Source organism: Equus quagga, chromosome 7 (assembly GCF_021613505.1).
Source record: "Equus quagga isolate Etosha38 chromosome 7, UCLA_HA_Equagga_1.0, whole genome shotgun sequence".
In the NCBI taxonomy this organism is placed as follows: Eukaryota; Metazoa; Chordata; class Mammalia; order Perissodactyla; family Equidae; genus Equus; species Equus quagga.
This window is the reverse complement of record NC_060273.1, coordinates 15,174,800-15,196,931: the sequence shown is the minus strand read 5'-3', so window position 1 is coordinate 15,196,931 and position 22,132 is coordinate 15,174,800. Positions and strand designations below refer to the sequence as shown.

Genomic DNA, 22,132 nt, shown 5'->3' with positions numbered 1-22,132 from the left:
AGGGCCTGACACACAGCAAGCACTCGGTCACTGTTCGCTGCCCCGAGAGGATGGAGAGACCTGCCTCCTTCACGCCTCTTGGCCTTTGCTCATGCATTCACTCTCCCTGGAGTGCCCTCCCCTGCCTGGTCTGCCTGTTAAACTCCTGCTCACCTCGGCTGGAGGTGAGCGATGATACCATCATTATGATTCTTGCTTTATTCTTCACTGGCTCGTTTTGCAGATCGGGAACCTGAGACCCTGAGACGGGAAGTGGCTTGTCCAGGGGCACACAGGTGTCTATGTCAGGATCCACACTGACCCTGAGGCGGCTCCCATCTCAGCTGGGAAGTCTAAGGACACTTCCATTGACCGAGGATGAGCAATGAGTCAGAACTCTTTTCTAGAGCCAATACTCCCATCCTCGAGACATACACCAGGCGAAGCCCCTGCCTCCATCTCCCAGTGCTTCTTCCTCCACCTCGGGCCTTCGCCTGCCTCAGTTTACCACGATACTGGTGGTCACACTCTCGTGTAAGAACTGTGGCCACTCCCTGCGCGCCTTCCCTGTGGCAGGCTCTGTGCTAAGGGCTGTGTGTGCGTGATTCTATCTAATCCTCACAGCCACCCTCTGGGCCCCATGCCACCGTCACGCCCATTCTACTGATGAGGGATCTGGAGCTCACTGCACTGACACAACTTCTCCAAGAGTGCCAGCCAGAAACGCTGGGAGGCCGGGATGCTGACGCAGCTCCGCCAGACTCCAAAACTCATGCCTCTCATTTTAAGGAGCCAGTCCCTTCTGGTAACCTTTCTGCTCTGTGTTTGTCAGGCCCCCATCGTCTTTGTGATGAACCCCCAGAGCTGAGAAGACACAGCTGCATCCATCACGTGGTATGGATCTTGACCCCGATGGCACCATCCAGTGCTTCCAAAATGCTTCTTTGACTCGCCAGCTGTGCCGTCTTGGGCAGGTGGCTAACCCTCTCTGAATATCAGTTTTCTCACTTGTAAAATGGAGACCAGGGCCTGCATTCTCCTTGCACTGTTATCCTCTTACGGTTTCCTTTAAATCAACTCACTTTTTAAAATAAACTGAACTTACTTTGTAAGCAGGCTTTTCTCACTAGCCTAAATGGAAAAACAACATTCCTCCAATACCAGTGAAACTAAATGCACAACTTGTCAAGTACAAACGTTCATCAGGGAATCACACAAATCATCTCATCTTTACCACCTAGCGCATAGGAAGTGCTCAACGTATTGAATTTTGGCACTCGGAGTATAGTGTGCAAACTTTTTGAGTCTGTTGGCCAACTTGAATGTGGTTTCACAGCTGAGACCTAGCATTTGTCACGGTTACCCAAAGAGGTTGCCCCCGGTCAAAAAGCCAGAACCATTTTGCAGTGAAGAGAAGACCAATGGGGTGGTCGGATGAATGAGATGACCAGCAGGATGCTGACTCACTTTCTTCCATTGCCCTGACCCGGATTGCCCTGGGATGGCCGCCATCTTAGCTCTTCCTGACTGCTCATCTACAGGGGGCAGTCCTGCGAGGTCGCCACTAGTTCTGGTCTACAATGGAAACCACCACTTGGCTAAGTTCTGGGCAAAGCCAGGAAGGCCGCACCATGGCTCCAGGGCCCAAGACCCTCAGGGCAAATCCACAGCATTTGATTCCCCATGGTAGACGTCACCAACCCATTGCAACACTACTAAGCCCGGGCATGGTTTTAGAATACTTTTCAACATGGCACCCAACAGCCACTACCATTGATTGAAGATGAAGCATGTTTGCCGTTCCTGCCTCAGGCTGCGCTTTCCCTCTCGGCAGAAGACTCTAGAGAGGGAGACGCAAAGAAAGGAGGAAAAGGATCCACTCAAGGGCTAAATGTGGTAACAAATAGGGGTCGCCGCAAGAAAAACAAGAGAGAAGAGCATGATCAGAAAGCTATAACGAACATTAAACAGCGATCAAAATAAGAACTAAAATTTAAAAAGAACAAAGGCTGTTTCAGAGAATGCAAGAGACAACTGAGTCATCATGCAATAATGGCTCTCAGGGGCATATTTCCATAGACAATGACCAACGTTCTTCCCCAGCAAACAGAGAAACAAGTGGAGTGGGAGGTGCAATTACAGCGGGCAGCTAGAGAGATCAGGTTAGAGGCGATGAAGAACTTCCTGACAGGGTGACAGGGCTGTTAGCGCCTGGCATGATCCATGGAGGGAAACGAGAATCTTCTGTAGGATTCCTTGAAAGCTCAGACTCTCTTCTGCCCATCTCTGCTTCCAGCACAGGTTCTGGCCTCTCACTCAGTAATTGTCTGCTGAACAAAATAAGCCAGGCGTAAAAAGGAACAATAGCTAACATTTCCTGAGTGCTCACTGTGTGGCAGGAGCCATGCTAAGCAGTTGACACACGTTATTTCCTGTGTCTTCATAACAACCTGTGAGAGTGCTATTTATGATGATGCCCGTTTCATGGATGTAGGAACCACGGCTCACTTCACAACCTCTTCCAGCCAGGATGGGTTCTTAGGTACCTGTATATTTGGAGCGAGGTTTGCTTTTTCTGCAAAGAGCAAAAAGATCAAATAGCCCTTCTGGGGACCCGGAAGCCATCCTTCAGGATGGCCTTTCCCATGGGATGGGGTCCCACTGCCTGCCCTCCACCTCACTAGTCCACAGCCAGTTTTGTGCCCCTGATAACCAACTACAGGAAAGATTCCGCATTCCATAGTTTCTGCCCTGGGGCAAGTGGAGCAACAGGAAACAAGGATGGACACTAGCCGGCTGGCAGTGCCTGAGGCTGGACCACATGGTAAGACAGCTGCCCTCAGGACATCCTGCCCTACGCATCTCCTCGAATCCCTGAGGGCAGAACTTCCAGAAGACCTCCTCCCACCATCCTCTGAGACCAAAAGACTGAACGCGAAGTCTGGTCAGCCCCATCTTTTTCTTTCCCCTTCCTCTGCTCCAAGACCCAGGGTGGAGCAGGTAGCCCTGAGGGAGGTCACAGCCCCCAAGAGGCAAGGCGCCATCACACAATTCCGTCTCCACTCCCCCGTTGATCTGCACAAGGGCGGTGCTGGCTTCTTGGCTGGGAGGCCTAGAAACTGCTTTTCCTAAAAGTCTGTCCTTGGGGCACCTCCCGCGAGCAGCTGAAGTAACACCACTGGAATTGCTCGTAATGTCAGGGGTCCTTGTGTATCCGCAGGACATGGGGCTGAGTCTTCTAGTGCAAAAGGTAGGCAACTTTAAGGAAGGGCGATGCATGTAAGTCACAGGGACTGGTGGCTGAAAGGGGTGAATGGCTCTCTTTTTGGAAATTCACAAGAACATAATTTACGATGCAGAGAAAGTGGATTTGCAGAAGGTAAGCCCCGGAATTTAATTAGCCCAGACAAGCAATTTTCTGTCGATTTCTTAAGACCTGCATGGACCGAGCAAGTGTGGTGTCAGTGGCCTGCTTTTCTTCACATGACTGCCATCGTGGTCAAAAAGTTCTTCTTGGTGTCTAACCTAAATCCTTTTCTAGCTCCAACTTAAGCTCTTTTCTTTCTTACAAATTCTCTTATCTGCCTTTAGAAAGGAAGGAGGGAGGAGGGAAAGGAGAGAAGGAGAAAGGAAAAATGTGTTACCCTTTAGACCAGCATTCCTACTTTGGGGAATTTATTCTACAGAAATATAAAAAGATGCTTTATGAAGATCTAAGTGGCCAAAACGTAAAATAGGTAATGTCCATCCACAGGGGAATATTCCTTGAATATTATGGACATAGGGGGAAAAAAATCCATGATTTACTTTTAATTGCAAAAAGATCGACTTGCACAGCAGCATTATTGTACGATCTCATTTTGTAGGATAATCATTATTACTCATTATATTTATAATTTATAGGCATAGAAACATCCTGGAAACATAAATAGCAAATGGCTAACAAACCTCTGTTCTGGTTATCTATTGCAGCATAGCAAGCCACTCCAAAACTTAGAGGTTTACAACAACAACTTATGATTATTTATCGTGGTTCTTGGGCTGGCTGGGCTCAGCGGGGTGGTCCTTGCTCGGGGGCTCGCATGCAGTGGCCCCAGGGGGCAGCTCCTTGGGGCTTCTATTGAGCTGGACATCCAAGATGGATACGAGCTGACCTGGGGCTTTCAACCGGAGTCACTACACGCGGCTTCTCCAGTGGCTTGGGCTTCTCAAGCTGGGTTCCAAGAGGGAACATCCCAAGAGCAAATATTCCAAAGGCCCACTTATGACCTGCCATGCAGTGTCATTCCCGCCATAATCTGTTGGTCAAAAGTAAGTCACAGGACTAGTTTTAACTCAAGGGAGAGAGACTACACAAAGGCAGGAGTATCTATGTCTCATAGGAGGCCATGTACGGGGCTAGATACCACATTATCTCCGAAATGGGATTTGAGCAGACTTCCACATTCTAATTTCTAATGTAGTAGTTAAATGTATAAACTCAGGAGACAAAAAACCTGGTTTAATGTCCTGGCTCACCACTCACCTGCTGTGGGACTTCAAACAAGTTACTTAACCTCTCTGAGCCTCGATGCTCTGAAATAATAGTACCAACCTCACAGGATGGTTGTGAAGATTAAGTGAGATATCGTGGGTAAGATGCTTAGAATGCCCTGTTGAGTGCTCCATAAAAGTCAGCTAATAATAATATTATTACACACTGACATAAAATGTTTAATTTTTTATGCGTTTTACTTTTGTCATTGAAAAAACAATTTTCAAAGACCAAGAAAAGAAAAAGAAACGTAGCTGAATTAAGAGAAATTCAGAACTCCCACTCAGTGTTCTGTTCCAGCTGCAGGGACCTCTTAATCCTCACGGGCACAGAAATGCCTCTGGAAGAGCTCGAGCCTCTCCTTCTGCGCCAGCAGACCATTCAGCGGCGGGCTCCGACCGCCCAGACTTTATTGTTCTCTCAGCCACTCTCCGAATCCTCTGGAGCTCGAGCTGCACAGGACAGGAAATGAATTCCCCCCAGAATAGAACCAAGAAGCTTTGCAGTCACGTAATACGTGCTTTCTGTTACCCAGGAGCTTCGAGCTGCCTCGCCCTCACCACACCATTGACAGAAAGGATTTGCTTTTGAGGAGCATTGACATTTTGATCGTGAAGTTCCTTGGGGCTCGCTTGGATGAGACTGGTGGGGTTTCCACAACCACAGAGCCTTGGGCCAGTTCGTTTGAGAGAAAAGTTGAAAAATGGGATTTTTCCGCAGCGAGGACTTAGATTTTCTTCGCTTTTTCACCCATTATAAACACACACAGACCCTGTCAACGTCACCCCTTGTCTTGGGGGAAAACGTGCCACGGTGGAAAGGAAAGGATTTTTTTGATGTGGGGAATTACAGCAAATATCAAAATTTAAGAGTTGAACACTCCACCTTCTCACTTCTTTTTCAGAAAATCAAGACCCGGGCCCGTCCCACTCCCCTCTGGATCTCTGTGCCTCACATGCCTCTCTCACTCCAGCATCTCCTAAGTGTTCTCGACATCGCGTTGGGGGAAAATCTCCCTCTGCAAAAGAAATGGGAAACTCAGGGTCTGCGGGTTTGTTTCTCAAGAGAGGCAATGACTAGAAACTTAAGGAAATGTCAAATATGAATACCTAGCAATTTCGCTGGGAGCTGATGACTTGTCTGACTTAAAGTGTTAATCAGATGGTACTGGAATATTTTTAAGGAGGTCGGATGTGGAAGATTTTTAGCATCACCCTTCAAACAGGGTTCACCTGGGGAGTAAGAGACAGTGGTGAGAGTCACTCTCTGCAGAATATATACATAACACTTTTTCTGCGGAGACCCCAGCATTTATTCATTCCTGCCCTTTCATAGGCTCGGGTGGGACAGGGACAGGAGAGAACGTGTGGGCATTGTTTAAGGAATAGAAAAAAGAGGTTCTGAGAGATGACGGCGCTTTTCTAAGTCAGGGGCAACCCCAGGAGCAGGTATCCCTTTCCTCCAGCTGAGAACACTTTCCTACGACCAAAAATAAAGCAGAACTTGATACGCCATAAAGTCAGACAGAGCTAGAGTCGCCCTCTGGCTCCTCCACTTACTCTGTATGTGGCATTGAGCAAATTACCTAAACAACCCAAGCCTCGGTTTCCTCATCTGTAAAATGGGGGTGATTATAGGACTGACAAGAGGCCTTCGCACTGTTGCAGGAATACCAAGCTCGTTCCCACCTCAGGGCCTTTGCACGTCCCATTCCCACTGCCTAGAATTCTTTTCCCACAGATCTTATCATGGCAGATCCTTTCTCCTCATTCTTAATTGAACTCAAATGTCATTCTTCAGTCTGAAAAAAACACTCTCCCATCAATTTGTCTCATCCTTTGGTTTTATTCTGTATAGTATCACTATCTGAAATTCTCTTGCACGTTTTTGTGTTTATTTATTGCCTGTCTCCCCCACTATACTCTAAGCCCCATGACAAAAGGGAACTTGTCCTTTTTGTTCATCCCTGCATCTCCCACACCTCATACAGTGCCTGCCACATAGTAAATGCTCAGTTAATACTTGTTGAATGAATGGACTCTCAGTCAATAGCCAACATTCACTGAGAACTTACCACTCGCCAGACCCCGTTCTAACCACTTCATAAAAGTTATCTCACTTAATCTTCAGAAGAACCCAATGATGTGGATATCCCTATGAACTTCATTTTATAAAAAGGGAAACTGAGGCACAGAAGGATTGAATAAATTTGCCCAGAGCCAAAGAGCCAGTAATAGTAGAGCCAGAACTGAACCCCCAGCAGTCTAGCCCCAGACTCCATACTCCTAATCTCTGGGCTCCGATGCTCTTGGCTGGATAGGAAAGCATCAGACCTGATTTCACAGCTCGGTTCCATGAAGCTCTGACTGTATATGATTCGATCAAAGAAGCCAGACTTTTGACCCACACCCTCCTCCGCAGCCTTGCCCTTCACTCTGTCACCAGCAGCTCTTGTGTCACCGTGTGTGTTCTTGTTTCTCTCTTTAACTCAGCCACTTGCATGTTGTTTCTACATTCTCTGAGGGGAGACTCCGAGTGTCTGCAACACCAATTTGTATCCACCGTGGGCCCTGGCACACAAAAGGTGGATGCTGCATACTTCTTGAAAAGCTTTCTAAATGAATAAAACATTTTGGAACACTCTTCAACAGAACATGGTTGTTTAATAAAAGAGAGCTATGAAGTACAAAAATGCTTACAAAGCAAGTAGAAATCAGTATGTGTTCCTTGCCTTAGTGAACCCAGCCCTTCATGCTTCACCCACCTCAGGGCCTTTGCAGGTGCTGCCCCTTCGCTGGACACACTCTCCTCCCACCTTTTTTGCCTCCTACTGCTTCTCCAAATCTCAGCTTGAACATCAGTCCCTCACCAAAGATCTTCCTGATCACTAGCAGCACTTACTATAGTTTCCAGTTATACATTTTCTTCTGTGCTTCTTCTGTTGATGTTTTTCTTGCCTTGTGTACTCTAAGCTCCATGAAGGCAGGACAAACTGTGTCTGTTTTGTTCAACATCTCCTCCTAGGGCATGGCTCATAGTAGGTGCACAAAGACACTTGGAATGGGGGCCAGCCCAGCGGCACAGCAGTTAAGTGCACACGTTCTGCTCCGGCGGCCCAGGGTTCACCCATTTGGATCCCGGGTGCAGACGTGGCACCGCTTGTCAAGCCATGCTGTAGTAGGCGTCCCACGTATAAAGTAGAGGAAGATGGGCATGGATGTTAGCTCAGGGCCAGTCTTCCTCAGCAAAAAAAGAGGAGGATTGGCAGCAGTTAGCTCCGGGCTAATTTCCTCAAAAAAAAAAAAACCACTTGGAATGCATGAATATACTTTTGAAATCTCAGCTTTACAAATATAAAGAGCTTGGCTTTCATGGGCCTCTTTTCTTAAGTAGTGACTGAAAGTAAAGTGTACTCATAATTTTTCTTTATCGCATACAGTGTGCATGGCACCCCTACCCCGACTTGGAAGTATCAATATTGCGAGAGGTTTAGAGCACGGGTGTTGGTCCTGGGTTTGAATCCTGGCTAGTTAATATCATCGGTACCTGAACTCGCCACCACTTCAAAATATTATTTCAAAGTGCTTTGAACAAGAACATCTACCCAAGAGAAACTCTCACACGGAGCCGCCTCTCGTGGAGAGACATACCAGGGTATTAATACAGCAGTTTGTAACCGCAAAATCCTGAAACCAATTTAAATGCATATTGTTATATATGCAAGTAAATAAGAATAGATATAATTTATTTTTAAATTAATCTGAGGGTCATGATCGTCTCTGCTCCTTCAATTCCAAATCCACCTTAAAAAGGAGCAGTGCTAAAGTCAAAGTTCTAAAAAGGTTCTTAAGAGGCCGTTGAGTCCAGTCTCCTACCTGACCACGTGGAGCAGGAAAAGCCACCCCAGTCCCGTGTCCCCAGTGCAGTTGGACAAAAGAAAGAGCACGGCATTTGGGATTAGGGAATCTAGGTTTCATTCTGTCACCAGGACTTCCTGTGTGACTCTAAGCAAGTTCCTCAAGCTCTCTGAGCCCTAGTTTCATTTCTGAAGTGAGGACAGTGGCTACACCACCTGTCATGACTGTGTGAGGAGCAAATAAACTACAATATGAGCATAAAACTCTATCAAAATCACATCCAGCTCTTTGTATGAGGTGCGACTTGTAGCACCGAGCCTGTCCCTCAGAAGCACTGGTTCAGTCCCTCTGACTGCCATGGGGCCGCCCAATAAGCCCGCGCCTGGGGCCCCCTGGTAGCCAGTGAAGTCATCTTGCTTCAGCAATAAACCCGATTCTCTTCTCCCCGCAGCCAACATCCTGACAGTGATCATCCTCTCCCAGCTGGTGGCTCGGAGGCAGAAGTCGTCCTACAACTATCTCCTGGCGCTTGCCGCGGCAGACATCTTGGTCCTCTTTTTCATCGTGTTCGTGGACTTCCTGCTGGAAGACTTCATCCTGAACGTGCAGATGCCTCAGGTGCCCGACAAGATCGTGGAGGTGCTGGAATTCTCCTCCATCCACACCTCCATCTGGATTACCGTCCCCTTAACCATCGATCGGTACATCGCCGTCTGCCACCCACTCAAGTACCACACGGTCTCCTACCCGGCCCGCACCCGGAAAGTCATCGTCAGTGTCTACATCACCTGCTTCCTCACCAGCATCCCCTACTACTGGTGGCCCAACATCTGGACTGAAGACTACAACAGCACCTCTGTGCACCACGTCCTGATCTGGATTCACTGCTTCACGGTATACTTGGTGCCCTGCTCCATATTCTTCATCTTGAACTCAATCATCGTGTACAAGCTCAGGAGGAAGAGCAATTTTCGCCTCCGTGGCTACTCCACCGGGAAAACCACCGCCATCTTGTTCACCATAACCTCTATCTTTGCCACGCTCTGGGCCCCCCGCGTCATCATGATTCTCTACCACCTCTACGGGGCGCCCATCCAGAACCGCTGGCTGGTGCACATCATGTCCGACGTGGCCAACATGCTGGCCCTTCTGAACACCGCCATCAACTTCTTCCTCTACTGTTTCATCAGCAAGCGGTTCCGAACCATGGCGGCCGCCACCCTCAAGGCCTTCTTCAAGTGCCAGAAGCAACCCGTCCAGTTCTACACCAACCACAACTTTTCCATAACAAGTAGCCCCTGGATCTCGCCGGCCAACTCGCACTGTATCAAGATGCTGGTGTACCAGTATGACAAAAACGGAAAACCTATAAAAGTATCCCCATGACCCCATAGGTTTGGCACCTAGTGCCTCTGTCTAATCCATTTCCAGATGGGAGGGTGGCCCGTCCTAAGGCTGAACAGCTCTCCTTAAGAGTGCTAATCTGATTTCCTGTCTCCACAGACTGAGCAACTCTCAGACTGGTAGATGAGAGAAGATAGAAGAGAAAAAAGAAAAGCATGAATCTTGTTTCCATTGATGCATTTATTTTTCACAAAGCCATGTTGACAGCAAAAGTTCCTACCAGTTTGAAGATGCCATTTGAGCTAGTGTCATCATCCTGTGGTCAGTAGGGACACACAGTAGAGAAATAGCGTGTGGCTTAGCCTCGGCACCATCTACAGTCACTGGGAACTGCTCATTTGTGTGACACACCAAGCCACAGTAGCACGTATCTGAGCCCACACTCTTCTTCCAAGAGCTGAGGTCATGCATCACTTCCCTGTGCTGTTCTCAGCAGTTAACTGCTGACGAATTCTGGATTTTTCCAAGGTGCCCTTTGTCCTAGAGAGGGCTGTGATCTTGAAATAGCCCTGGCACCCCTGGCTACAGAATGACACTGTGGGGACAGGGGAGTATTGAATCCCATTCAAACTCTGGCCAGGGTTTCTTTGGAAAGGCTTCAAACCAACATAACTCAGACCTGGGGGTCTACGATGTGGTCTCTCTATTTGCCATCATGTATAGATTTTATCTATCTCCTCCAAAACAAAGACCCTGCCTGGTGCATGGCAGGAAAGGAGGATTTCTTGAGCCCAGAAAAACAAAAAAATAAGCCCACTCTTGCCGTTGTTTCGATCCATCCCCATGTCAGCTGTGCACAATCCTTTTGCTCAAAATAGCTTCTTCTTGCGGTGCCAATCAAGCTTCCTGGAGAAGCCTTTTACGTGTAAAGTTGCCAACCCTGCCTCCTTGCTTGCTGAAGCCCTCACCAAATTGTTTTATTTAAAGTGACTTCCGAACTGGATCTAATTTTGGAGGGTCAGGAACTGTAGCTTTCCAGATGTGAAGGGAGGCATTCTCAGTTCTGCCCCACATTCCAGCTGGCGTTGCCATTCGGCGGCAAATGCAGACACAACTGACATGGACAGGTGCCCACGTGGTCTGCTCGTTTGCCCTTTGATGCCCATGGCTGAAAGGGTGGAGCCAGTTTTTGGTGAAGGTATTTAACCCACATCCTTTGCAAAATGATAAAAGATTAATTTATTTAGTTATGCTCCCCTTGCCTGTCCAAAGCAAGAACACTTAGTTCTAGGATATGATTAAAAAGGGCTTCCCTGGGAATTACCACTCACGTGTGCCCATGCACATAGACTCTTGATTATATTAGGCTCCTGTGTATCCAGCGATGTGTTTTGAAAGGGAAATCTACATTGGAGTTCCTCTTACTTAGGGTTTTTTTTTTTTTTTTGTTAACTTTCTCTCCCAGGTTCCCAGTGTTTGAAATTTTCCCTGTTCTGGAAGACATCTCCCGAAATGATTTGGGAATTGCATGATATTTTTGGAGACCAAACAAAAAGCAGACCATCCACCTGGAACACTTGGTTCCTCAGGTTGGATTTTGACTGTATTTTTGTTCCTAAATTGGAAAACACGTCTACCCTATTTAAGGGAATTTGCAATAAATGAGTGTGGTAGAAAAGGCCCCAGTGTAACGCCAGCCCCAAGCTTCAGCCAATGCCCTCAATGCTGACTCCATGTCACTTCAGGTCATATCAGTCCTGATGATCCTCATTCCTACTCCTTTTAAATGATTGCAGTAGGGTCTCGTTCTACCCAAAGATTCGATTCTAAAGTCGGTGCAAAATAAAGTCCAGCAGGAAGTCCTCGGGAAGGAGCCATATTGGAGACCATATTCTATCTCTTAAAAAACCTAACTCAGCTAAGTTTTTCTCCAGCAATGGAATAGGTTGCTGTTTCTTTGGTTGAGGACAAGACAGAGCTGGCTTGTGCTTAGGGACCATGTTGCATGACTCTACTGTATCTGAGAACGGGACGACCACACTGGGGCAGCCAGGTGCCCCCGCTAGCGGAGGTTCGTGGACGTTGTTTCAGGGACAAGCAGATTTGTCACACTCCCTGCAGGGCATATGCACATCGAGCGGAGCGGTGGGCAGACTCCCCCACACCCCTTAAATGGCATCTCTCTCTCATTGTTTCTTTTTTGCCCAGCACGTGCAGTCAAATACGTGTTCATTAAATGTGTGTATGATGCGATTCCACCACACCCCCTGATGAAAGAACATTGACCAAAGGCTACCTACACCGAATATATATATATATATATATTTATATATTTATTTATTTATTTTTTAAACGCATAGCTCTGAAAAATGCTAGTTGGAGCTATCTGTGAATGCGGCACAGTGCAATATCTGTAAAGGTTAAGCAATTCCTTTCTGAGAATGTATGTAAGATGGAAAATATGTGTGTGGATCTCAATGCTCTCTGCTCCACGTTTTTAATTGTATGTAAAATTCATTGTTGTTGTTTAAAAAGTAAAAACTGGGTGTGAATTCGGAGTGTTTTCCTCATACACTCATTGATTACTTCTTTTAACAATGGAGGCTATATCAAGTAGTATTGTGATCTCTTTTCCTTCTGACTATATTTTATATTTTGATAAATAATATTTAAAAGAGGTCCGATTCTTGAAGGCACTCCAATGAGTTGTCTTCTGGTTAAGATGAATACAAATGCCTGTTGGGTTAGGTTGATACCTATGTCCTAAAAGTTGTTTCAGATAATCTGAGGACTTTTAACTTATTATTATTTATAGTAATAATAGTGGACAATAATGACAAGGGTCTTTTAAAAAAAAAAAAAACTCTTAAGCCTTTTCTTTCGGGCCAGTTTTGGAAATAAAGCCTTGGATTTTGAAGTCTGTCGTGTAAACAGCTGCTGTTGATGGCACTTAAGCAATTGCCTTATCTCGGGGTTTTGTGACGCTTCTTGCAAAGACTGTCACTAGCATCTCTCTGCTTGTGTGATTCGGGTCCTTGGTTGGACATGCAGTAATGCTACACACGTACACACTGTGTCTTTTTATTGAACAAATCAAGGACTGAAATGTCTCATAGGGAAGGAAATGAGGAGGATAACAGACAAACCATAAAAGACAGACCATGAGAAGGCATGAACTTCCATTTTGCAATTGGAAAAGATTACTTTGCACAGTTGGTGCCTACTGGTCCAACATGGGGGGGCCTATCTGAAGTGAATAAAGGACTCTCATGTTGGCTATTCCAGTTCAAAGAATGGAATAGAATGTTACCATAGAAAAACAGCAAATGTTCATATTTTCTTAATTAGATAATATATTGTGTCTGGACTTGTTTGTATTATAATAAATTCTAATATGGTGCACATTGGTGTTTGGTATCTGCATATATGTTCAAGCAATTGCAGAAGTCTGATTAAAATTTTTTAAATGAGCATCTTACTTATATTTTGTGCTGGTGCTGGAATGAGACCTGAGTCCCACCTGCCTCTGGGTTAGGCAGATATATTTCAGAATGTAAGACTGCTGAATTCTCTTCCTATAATCCTAAATTAGGTGGCTTACTGGGTATCAATCTGAATTCTCTTCTGACCACATCCTCTACACGCCTTCAAGACAGTGATGGCTGTAATCATGAGAGGAAATCTAGCATCATGGCTAAGACCTTAGACTTTGAAGTCAGACGATCATGGGTGCATGTTCCAGCTCCACCATTTACTAGCTGCGTGGCCTTGAAGGAGTCCTTGAAGATCTCTGAAAGACTATCCTCATGTAGAAAATGGTATAAAAGTTAATTTTTTTTCCAGTTGCCTACAAGATAAGTAGAAACTCTCATGTTCAGGAAATCAAGGTTTGGAGTCAGTTATTGTAGGCTATAACTTTTCAGGCTCTGCCACTTTCTCGCTGTATGACCTTGGGCAATGTTCTCAGTCTGTCTGAGTCTCAATTTCCTCCCCATAAATTAGAGCTAATAGTAATTCCAGTATGTGTGAGGGTGTTAGGCCCAAAGAGGTTAATGGTTTTGTCCAGAGTAGAACCCAGGTCACTTAACACTTCATCCTTGCCTCTCGACCTCATTGCCTTTTCTGCAAGATTCTGATTCACCCCTCCCCAAAAGGATCACATTATTTTTGTGCCCTTTTTAGAGCTGGGTATATTGCATAGTTTTCCGACTCTTCAAGCCCAGGTCATCCAAGCATGAGATATATTATAACAGCACCATAATTAAAACACTTGGTTTGACCTTTCCCAGTGAGGAAGAGTTTTTTTTTTAAATTGACTCTATCTGGAATCCTAACCACAGCTCTCAATCTAGCTATGCATTTCCCACGCAAACCACCATCAATTCTGACAGCCACCCACAAACTATTGTCACAATCTATCTTTGCATCAACTTGGAGAATGAAGGTAATAAGTTGAGAAGGAAGTACAGAAAAGCAAAGAATTTGCTGAAAAGATCACAGACAGAAGCTTTTAGGCGTGGCCAGAGCATCCACATTAATTTTGTCCACCAACTCAGGGAGGCAGGATAAAAGTGAGTCGATGGAGGGGCTGGCCCCATGGCCTAGTGGTTAAGTTTGGGATGCTCTGCTTCGGTGGCCCAGGTTTGGATCCCAGACATGGACCTACACCACTCACTGGTGGCCATGCTGTGATGGTGACCCACACACAAAATAGAGGAAGACTGGCACACATGTGAGCTCAGGACAAATCTTCCTCAAGCAAGAAGAGGAAGATTGGCGATGGATGTTGGCTCAGGGAAAACCTTCCTCAGCAAAAAAGTAATTAATTAATTAAAATACAAAAACAAGTGATTTGATGGAGGTTGGACTATTAAATAATCCTTTTATTAGCGTACTTGGCTAAATGTGATGGTTCAGCCTCTATGGAGAGTGTGTAATTAATCCGCATACTTGCCAGACCCAATAAGGAGGATAAGAGGCTCGCATCTACCGGGACAAATAGACACTGTGAGTTTCCCAGGTTTATTGAGAGAATGTGTCACTGTCGTGTCAGAACAAGAAAAGGACAACTTTTCTGATTAAAAAGGAACAGAGCAGGGCCACAGGGAAGAGAGAGGCATTCTCATCAACTCTCTGCTTGAGGAGCTACCAGGTCCACGGAGCTTTGTTACCCAGTGAATGGCAGTAACACGCTATTTCCCTCCACTGGAGAAGGAACCAGAGGGAGGGAGACCCAAACTGCAGGTGAGGGATCCAGATCAAACCCAAGGAAAACTCTTCATAGCGATGTCTATTAACTCCACAAATGGTTTTCTGCGGGAGTTCTTAGAATCTGCTTCTCTGGATATATTTCCAAATGGATTGTACATCAAGCAGAGTCTTGGAAGGAAGCAAATCTCACTCAGGTGGTTTCCGTGAAAAGACTTTAACCAAAAGACTGTTAAAATTGGTCTGAGCAAGAGTAAGAGAACCAAGAAGAGCTTCGAAGCCCCTAGGAACTAGAAGCAATAGAAAGCCTTACCTCCCTGGGCCTGATGGGGTGACAGGAGGAAACAGTGTTACTGCAGGTCAGCGTGGGCTGTGCTTTGGAAGAGGGGCCTTCCAGCAAGCAGGTGCCGTGTCACTGCCAGAGATATGATGCCAGAGAGGAAAGGGGGTGCCCCAAATTCTCTCTTCTTTCCTTCCGACATCATACTGATGCCTCCACTGGCCAAGCCCAAAGAGAAGTCAGCCAGGAAGAGAGGGCAGGTGATGCAGTCCATAGTGGACACACCCCAAGGCACAAAACAACGAAAACTTGATCAAGGGTAAAGTGAGACAGGGAGCGACTGCAGAATAACCAGCAAAGGTTAGATTCTTATTTACTGCGATTGAATGCTGGAGAGGATCTTAGAGATTATTTCACTCAAATATCAAAACAAGAAAGCCAAGGCCCAAGAGATCATCTTGCCCAAGGCCACACAATCTACATGTTGGTGGGTCCTTTTTCCAATGATTTTCTAGCACATTCCCAGAAACATATATTATAGACCTTCAGAGGATTGCTTTCCAACCTTCATCATGAGAAATTTCTCTTGTTAATCCTCAGCATCTCCAATGACCACACTGTCAACTTGAGCATGTTTAGGGATGGAAATGAAGAGGATCAAGAGAGGGGGTACTCATGTAACAACCACTGTGTCCCAGGCACTCCTATGGTCATTCACTTATTTGACTGCTATGTATTAAAATATACTGTGTGCCAAGATCTATTCTAGGCACAGGGATTCGCCAGTGAACAAGACAGATAAGGACTCTGTCCTTGTGGTGCTTACATTCTAGTCAGAGAAACAATAAACAAGGAAGCCTATAAGATAATTTCAAGTAGTGATAAGTGCTTGGAAATAAATAATAATAATCTGCCTGACTGGGGTCAGGCAGAAGCAACATGAGATAAGTCAGTCAGGCAAGATCTTTTTGAGAAAGCAGCAACAGAACTGGAACCCAGACTAAAAGGAAATGACCATATAAAAAGCATTCCAGGCAAAGGAAGCAGAAAGAACAAAGCCCTTGGGATGAGAATTACCTTGAGTGCTCATGCAACAAAGAGAAGACTAGTCTTGCTGAAGCATAGTGATCCTGAGGGGAAATAGTAGGGAAGAAGGCAGGGAGGGGCAGGCAGGAGCAATCATGTAGAGCTTTGTGGGGCCCTGGTGAGGAATTTGGTGGGAAATCTTTGAGGAGTTTAAAGTAAGAAATTGATGTGATCGTCTCACCTCACTTAGGTGAGTGTTGTTACCTCCATTTTTCAAATGAGAAAACTGAGTCGCAAAGGGAGTAAACTAAGCTTTCTCAAGGTTGTAACGAGTAACTTACGAGTTGTTACTTCAGCCCAGTTCTGTCTGGTTCCATGAGCCACCTTGACATGTTTTCATTGACATCCCACATTCTCTCTTCTGAATTAGCAGCCTGTTCCCATTAGCCTTTTAATCATCCAAGGCTGATATTTAGGCTAAAGCCATCCTCTAATTCCGGTAATGAGGAGCCAGAAATCATCAGGTCATAATATCCTAGGGTTCTATTTCATGACCCAATTCATGCATCTGATGAAATCTGGCAGAGCAGAGTATCAGATCCACAAGATTGTAGGTAAACTAATATGGACTTTACTAGCAGGTGAGGCATTAAAAAGGTCTACGCTTTTTAAACCTTTCCTGCACCACCTTCAATAATATTTTCAATGTCATTGTTTTGCAAATGCTTTTATACACAGATTTCAACTCTTGGTTCTACTCAAGCTTAAGCACCGGGTCCTTTGAAACAATTGCCTTGCTTCTGTCCAGGGTACTGAAATCATTTGGCCACAACTTCAATTTGAGGAAGAAAGGCAATATCTGTTAAGAAAATCTTATGTATGAATCAATTTCTTACTTAAAACTCCTCAATGGCTTCCCACAAAAGATTTGCTCCCCCCCCCCCCATAGAGAAGAAACTGGGACAGCATTATTTACTTGATGGAACTGTTTAAGATAGGATTTCTTACAGAAGCAAGTTCCACTAGGACCTTGCTGTGCAAAACCATGATCCACCTATCAGTATCATCACATTGGCATCACCTAGGATCCTGTAAGAAATATAGAATCACAGGTCCCACTCTAGCCTTCTAAGCCAGAATCTGAATTTTAACAAGATCCTCAGCTGATTCATACACACATTAAAGTTTGAGAAGCACTGCATTGCTGTTCTTTAAAACAGGGGTTTTACACCCTTGGGAAGCTTTTGAAAATCCCAATACCCAAGGTGAAATCCACACAGCAGTATTTTTTAAAGTTCCTCAGCCAAGATGGAGAACTACTGATTCTTTTAAAGAAAATTTTATATCACTACCATAAATGGAAAAATAGTGTCACCTGCCATAAATAGATAGAAACCATTTTTTTAAAAGACCAAAGATTAGCAGTAATTCTTACCTTATATGACTGTCTGAAGCTGATATCTACTCTCTTTTCATTGAAAAACAAAAGATGGATGTTAAGGGCCCTCTACCACTATATCAAGACTTTCTCCTTAACCTAATCAGAAGGATTGATAGCCAATTAGAAAGGGAAATTTTTTCCTCAATGTGCTTCAATGTTACTGAAGCCAAGCCTCATGCCATCGAAACCTATTCTCATACCCCTTGTGTTGCAAACTCTATACTTTGGGAAGCACTGATCTATTAAACAAGGAGTCTTCAGCAGCTTCTTTATTTTAGTGATTCCCAACCTTAGGTGTACTTTAGACTCACCTGGAGGGTTTTTTTTAACACCTGTATCCAGACTCTACCCCCAAATGAATTAAATCAGAACCTCTGGGAATGAACCCAAGGCATCAGAATTTTCTACAACATTCCCAAGTGATTCTGCTCCACAGCCAGGATGGAGAAGCACTTGTCTCCTTGGTCACACTTGGTTGGCTGAAAGAACTGGGAAATTACAATACAGCCTTCCCAAATACTCTGTCATTTGGCCATTTCCCTAATTCAGACTCTCCACAATTGGCTAAGGTTTCACAGTGTGTGCACTTCTCCCTGCTGAGGACTAAGGGAGCTGACAGATCATACCCATCTCTCCCTTTGCTCTGGGTTTGGAACCAGTTGAGAAATAGATTCAAGAAATGGATTGGAGATCAATTTTGGAAATTGGAGACTGGAGATCAATTTCCAGCTCTATTACTGGGAAGGTGGGTTGCAGAACTTTGGTTGAACACCAAGCCAACAGACTTCCCATCCAGCCAGTTTAGATCTTGGCTCAAACACCCATGAGACAGTGTGGAACTACATAGAAGACACTTTCCCAGGCCTCTGCAAGCAGAACTTCTGCCCCTGAGTAGAGCCCTGTGAGCGACAACAAGCAGAGACGCGTGTCCGGTGTTTTAGCTGTAACTATCCTTGCTGTAAGCAGTGATGCCACAAACACTTTCACCGCATAACTAGTTGGCCATAAAGGCAATTTTGCCGTAGAAGATAAAATAACTGATTGATTGACAATTTTGGTTTCATTACGGTTTCTTTTGGTTACATTTGTAACATTTGAAACTGCTTGCGGCAAAGATGCTTGGGGCAAAAATACTTAGAACCTTAGAGATGGACCTCTGGACCCTCCTCTGGAAGTCAGGTCTGGACCACAACCGAGTTAGGCTTCCTGTATGGAAGAGGGGAGTGTAAGAAGAATTCCTCCCTCCTGAAGGCCTGAGAAATAGAGAGGGAAGGGGGCTTTTTCACATGTATTTTAGATCTTGGCTCAAACCGGTGCCCGACCAGCCTGGTTTGCCTGGAGCTGTCCGGATTTTAGTGCTGAAAGTCCCATAGCTTTGGATGTATTTTGCTCCTTCTTCCAATCCTACAGGTCAGTCGAGGCCTTCCTTCTCCACTGGGTGTGGGGTAAAAGAGAAGCATTGAGACAAGTCACCTTCCAAATACTTCTGAGAGGAAGATCAAGGGCTCCTAAGTTACGAGCTAAGGTAGAACTGTTGGAAAGAGCTCTCCCTCACCTGCTCATGACCTAGGGAATTTTACAGATGTGACTCAGGGAACTTCACAACCCACAAGGAGATAGACAGTCAGGTGTGCTGCACTGTTAAAAGGCTTAGAGAAAAGGCAGGAAAAGATTCTCCTGGTGCCTCACTGTCCTCAAATTAGGGTTATTGGGTGCCTCCGAAGGCATGTCTCTATCTACCTTCAGAGTCCGACATTCTCAGACCTGGTCTACTCATCTTGCCCAACTGGCACACAGTTCTTTAAAAGCTCTGAAATTAAAAATAATTTTAACTGACTTTGATTAAAATAAGAACGTCAAATAGCATTTTTAGGAGTGAACAAAAGTGGTGCCAAAATCAGACACCTTCATAGCATTGCACCTCCCAAAGGCAGACTCCTGGTGCACAAGGCTTTGTATCACTCAGATCTGGATTCAAATCCTGACTCCACCACTTTCCAGCTGAGTGACAGGGGCCAGGTTACTTCCAGTCTCTGAGCGAGTGTTACATTATCTGTAAAACAGGAGTAACAATAGTACTGACTTCAAAAGGGGGTGGTGGGAATTATGTCTAATATTTTCAAGTATCTGGAACATATTTGTATTACTAATAAGTTGTATTGTTATTTAGTTCTCTGTGATGGGGACAACAGGAGCATGGCACATTCCAGAACTTCTCTGGGAAACTGGGTCACCTTTGCAATGACGAGGCCACTCCCAGGAAGAAAGCGTTTAGCTATGTCATCTTCCAGCTCTTTCTTTTCTAAAGTAGAGAAAGCATATCATTCATTGCAGTCATCTGGTGACAGTTTCTGAAAAACACAGAGCATCAAGGATTTGGAAGACTAGAAGCAGGCCATCAGTCACTCCATAGTCGGTTTCAATACCACAAAATGTGGCCTCTCTAGTTTTACCTTAATTCTTTCTCTCAGTTTGCATCTACTGTTAACCTCTGGAGCAAAACTTCAGCGTTCAGTGTGATGTGATAGCAGCTGCCTAAAGGACACTTGTCCATCTCATTAGGGTCACTATCGCTTAGCTCCACTGATGATAAAAATGGAAATAGTCCCGCTTGTGGGTCAGGGTTGATGTAGGTGAGCTGTCTTCACTATGTCAAGTGTGTCTCCTGGGCCCTGAGAGAGGACACAAATATTCCTCAGCTGGAGCCAAGGGCTTCTTGTTATTGTAAATTAATCTTGTAAATATCTGATTTCTAAGAGGCTGTAAGGAAATGACTCCCTGTGGCTCTGTGTGTGTGCCTCTTCGTGTATCTGATTGCTGGGGCATGGTGGCACGCTCTGACATCGCTGGCCCAGTGAGGTCTGCAAGGGAAAGGCCATAACCATGGGGGGAAAGGACAAGGTCTTCCCCAAGAATGAGGTCATCACAGCATCTGTCATCTGGGGAAGAAGTAGGTCATCAGACAGGGAAAAGGAAACAAGCTTGGGAAGGTAGGCGAGAGGGCTCAGCTTCTCTTCGTCTTGACTTGACAGTCTAGACGTCAAGAGTAGTTTTCCTGGGGATGAGACACCAAAGGTGGGGCTTGAAGTTGGAAGTAAAAGGACTGGCACAAGCTATTTTTCCTGAGACCTCATTAATGAGACAGGTCTGCCTGAGGAGGCAGCTCTCCTTCAAGTTTGACTATTTCCTTGAGGTTCTCTTTGCTAGTTTCCTGCTATCTGGGATGACACAGCAGCAGAAGTGGGAACTCCCTCCCCCAGAGAAGTAAGGTAGGATCAGACCTTACGATGAGAGAGATTCTGCCTGGGGAAGCAGCAGTACCTTTGAGAGATTACCTTCTCCCTTTGGTTTATACATATGCTGCTAGAGTTATAGAAGGATTTATAAAGGATGCCATCTTATCCCATAGTCCAGAAAAGGCTAAAATGTGTGATAATGCCCCAACCTCACCGCTCTGTGGACACACAAAGAGCTACATTGAAAATCACAGTGTCCTCACTATGGACATTATGTTAATCATAAGGTCCTCAAATCTTTATCTCTCGCCCCAATGTGTTCACACAGGTCCCCCTTCAATATTTCTGGGCTTTCCTGCAGTCATCTCACATGTTCTCAGCCCGTCAGATCATCTCCACGTGGAGTCTTCCCCATTCCTCCTCTCTTGTCCCAGATGCCCCTTGTTGGTGTCTCCCAGTCACTTCAGGGAACCACACTGTTGCCACTACTGACAGAGGCCACCACGGAAAGGCCAGCAAGGAGCTAGAGCAGGGCCATAGTCCAAGTAGAGGTGGGAAACGGTCCCTCTTTCAGGTCAAGTCACCTTAGCACACATTTGGGAAAAAATGGATGAAGGCTCTGCCTGTGAATAGTCAGTTCATAGAATAGGAAACCTGAACGGCTAATAAAAATAAAAAGCATGCCCTAGTTCACTAAAAATCAGGAATGTGAACATTAAAACATCAACAATGTTCACACCTACCTGATTGATAATAATGGAAAGAAATGGACAATCTGAAGTGCTGGGCAGATATGGAAAAGACAAAGAACTCTGGTGAGGGTGAAAATGGATAGAGCCACCTGGAAGAGAACTTGGGCAACATACGGAAAAACTGGTGATGTATTACCTTACAACCAAAGATTCTATTTCCAGGTGTGTACTCCAGGAAAAGAATCTCACACTTGTGCTGGAAGAGATGAGTACAGCAATGTTTATTGCATCATCGTTGCATTAGCAACAACTCAGAAGCAACCTGTATGACCATCAACAAGAGAAGGATAAATAAATAGAATACTATACCACAAAGCAAACGAATGAACTAGAGCTACATGTGTCAATAAGGATAAGCCTCGAAAAGGGAACGTTAAAAGTTGACGCCTCTGTACAGTATGATTCCATTTATATAAAGCTTCTATGCATATATACATACATTTGCGGAAATAGTATAAAAACATGAATGGAATTG

The 22,132-nt window shown here is 45.2% G+C and overlaps 1 protein-coding gene across 1 annotated transcript in view; it reads left to right on the top strand.

Annotated features, from left to right (window-relative positions):
• Positions 1–9,756, top strand: part of GPR139 (G protein-coupled receptor 139) — a 34,046-nt gene extending 24,290 nt beyond the window's left edge. The window contains exon 2 of the mRNA XM_046665735.1: positions 8,822–9,756. Within this exon, the coding sequence (XP_046521691.1) occupies positions 8,822–9,756 (935 nt within the window). The remainder of the gene's footprint in view (positions 1–8,821) is intronic.
• The last annotated feature ends 12,376 nt before the right edge of the window (positions 9,757–22,132 follow it).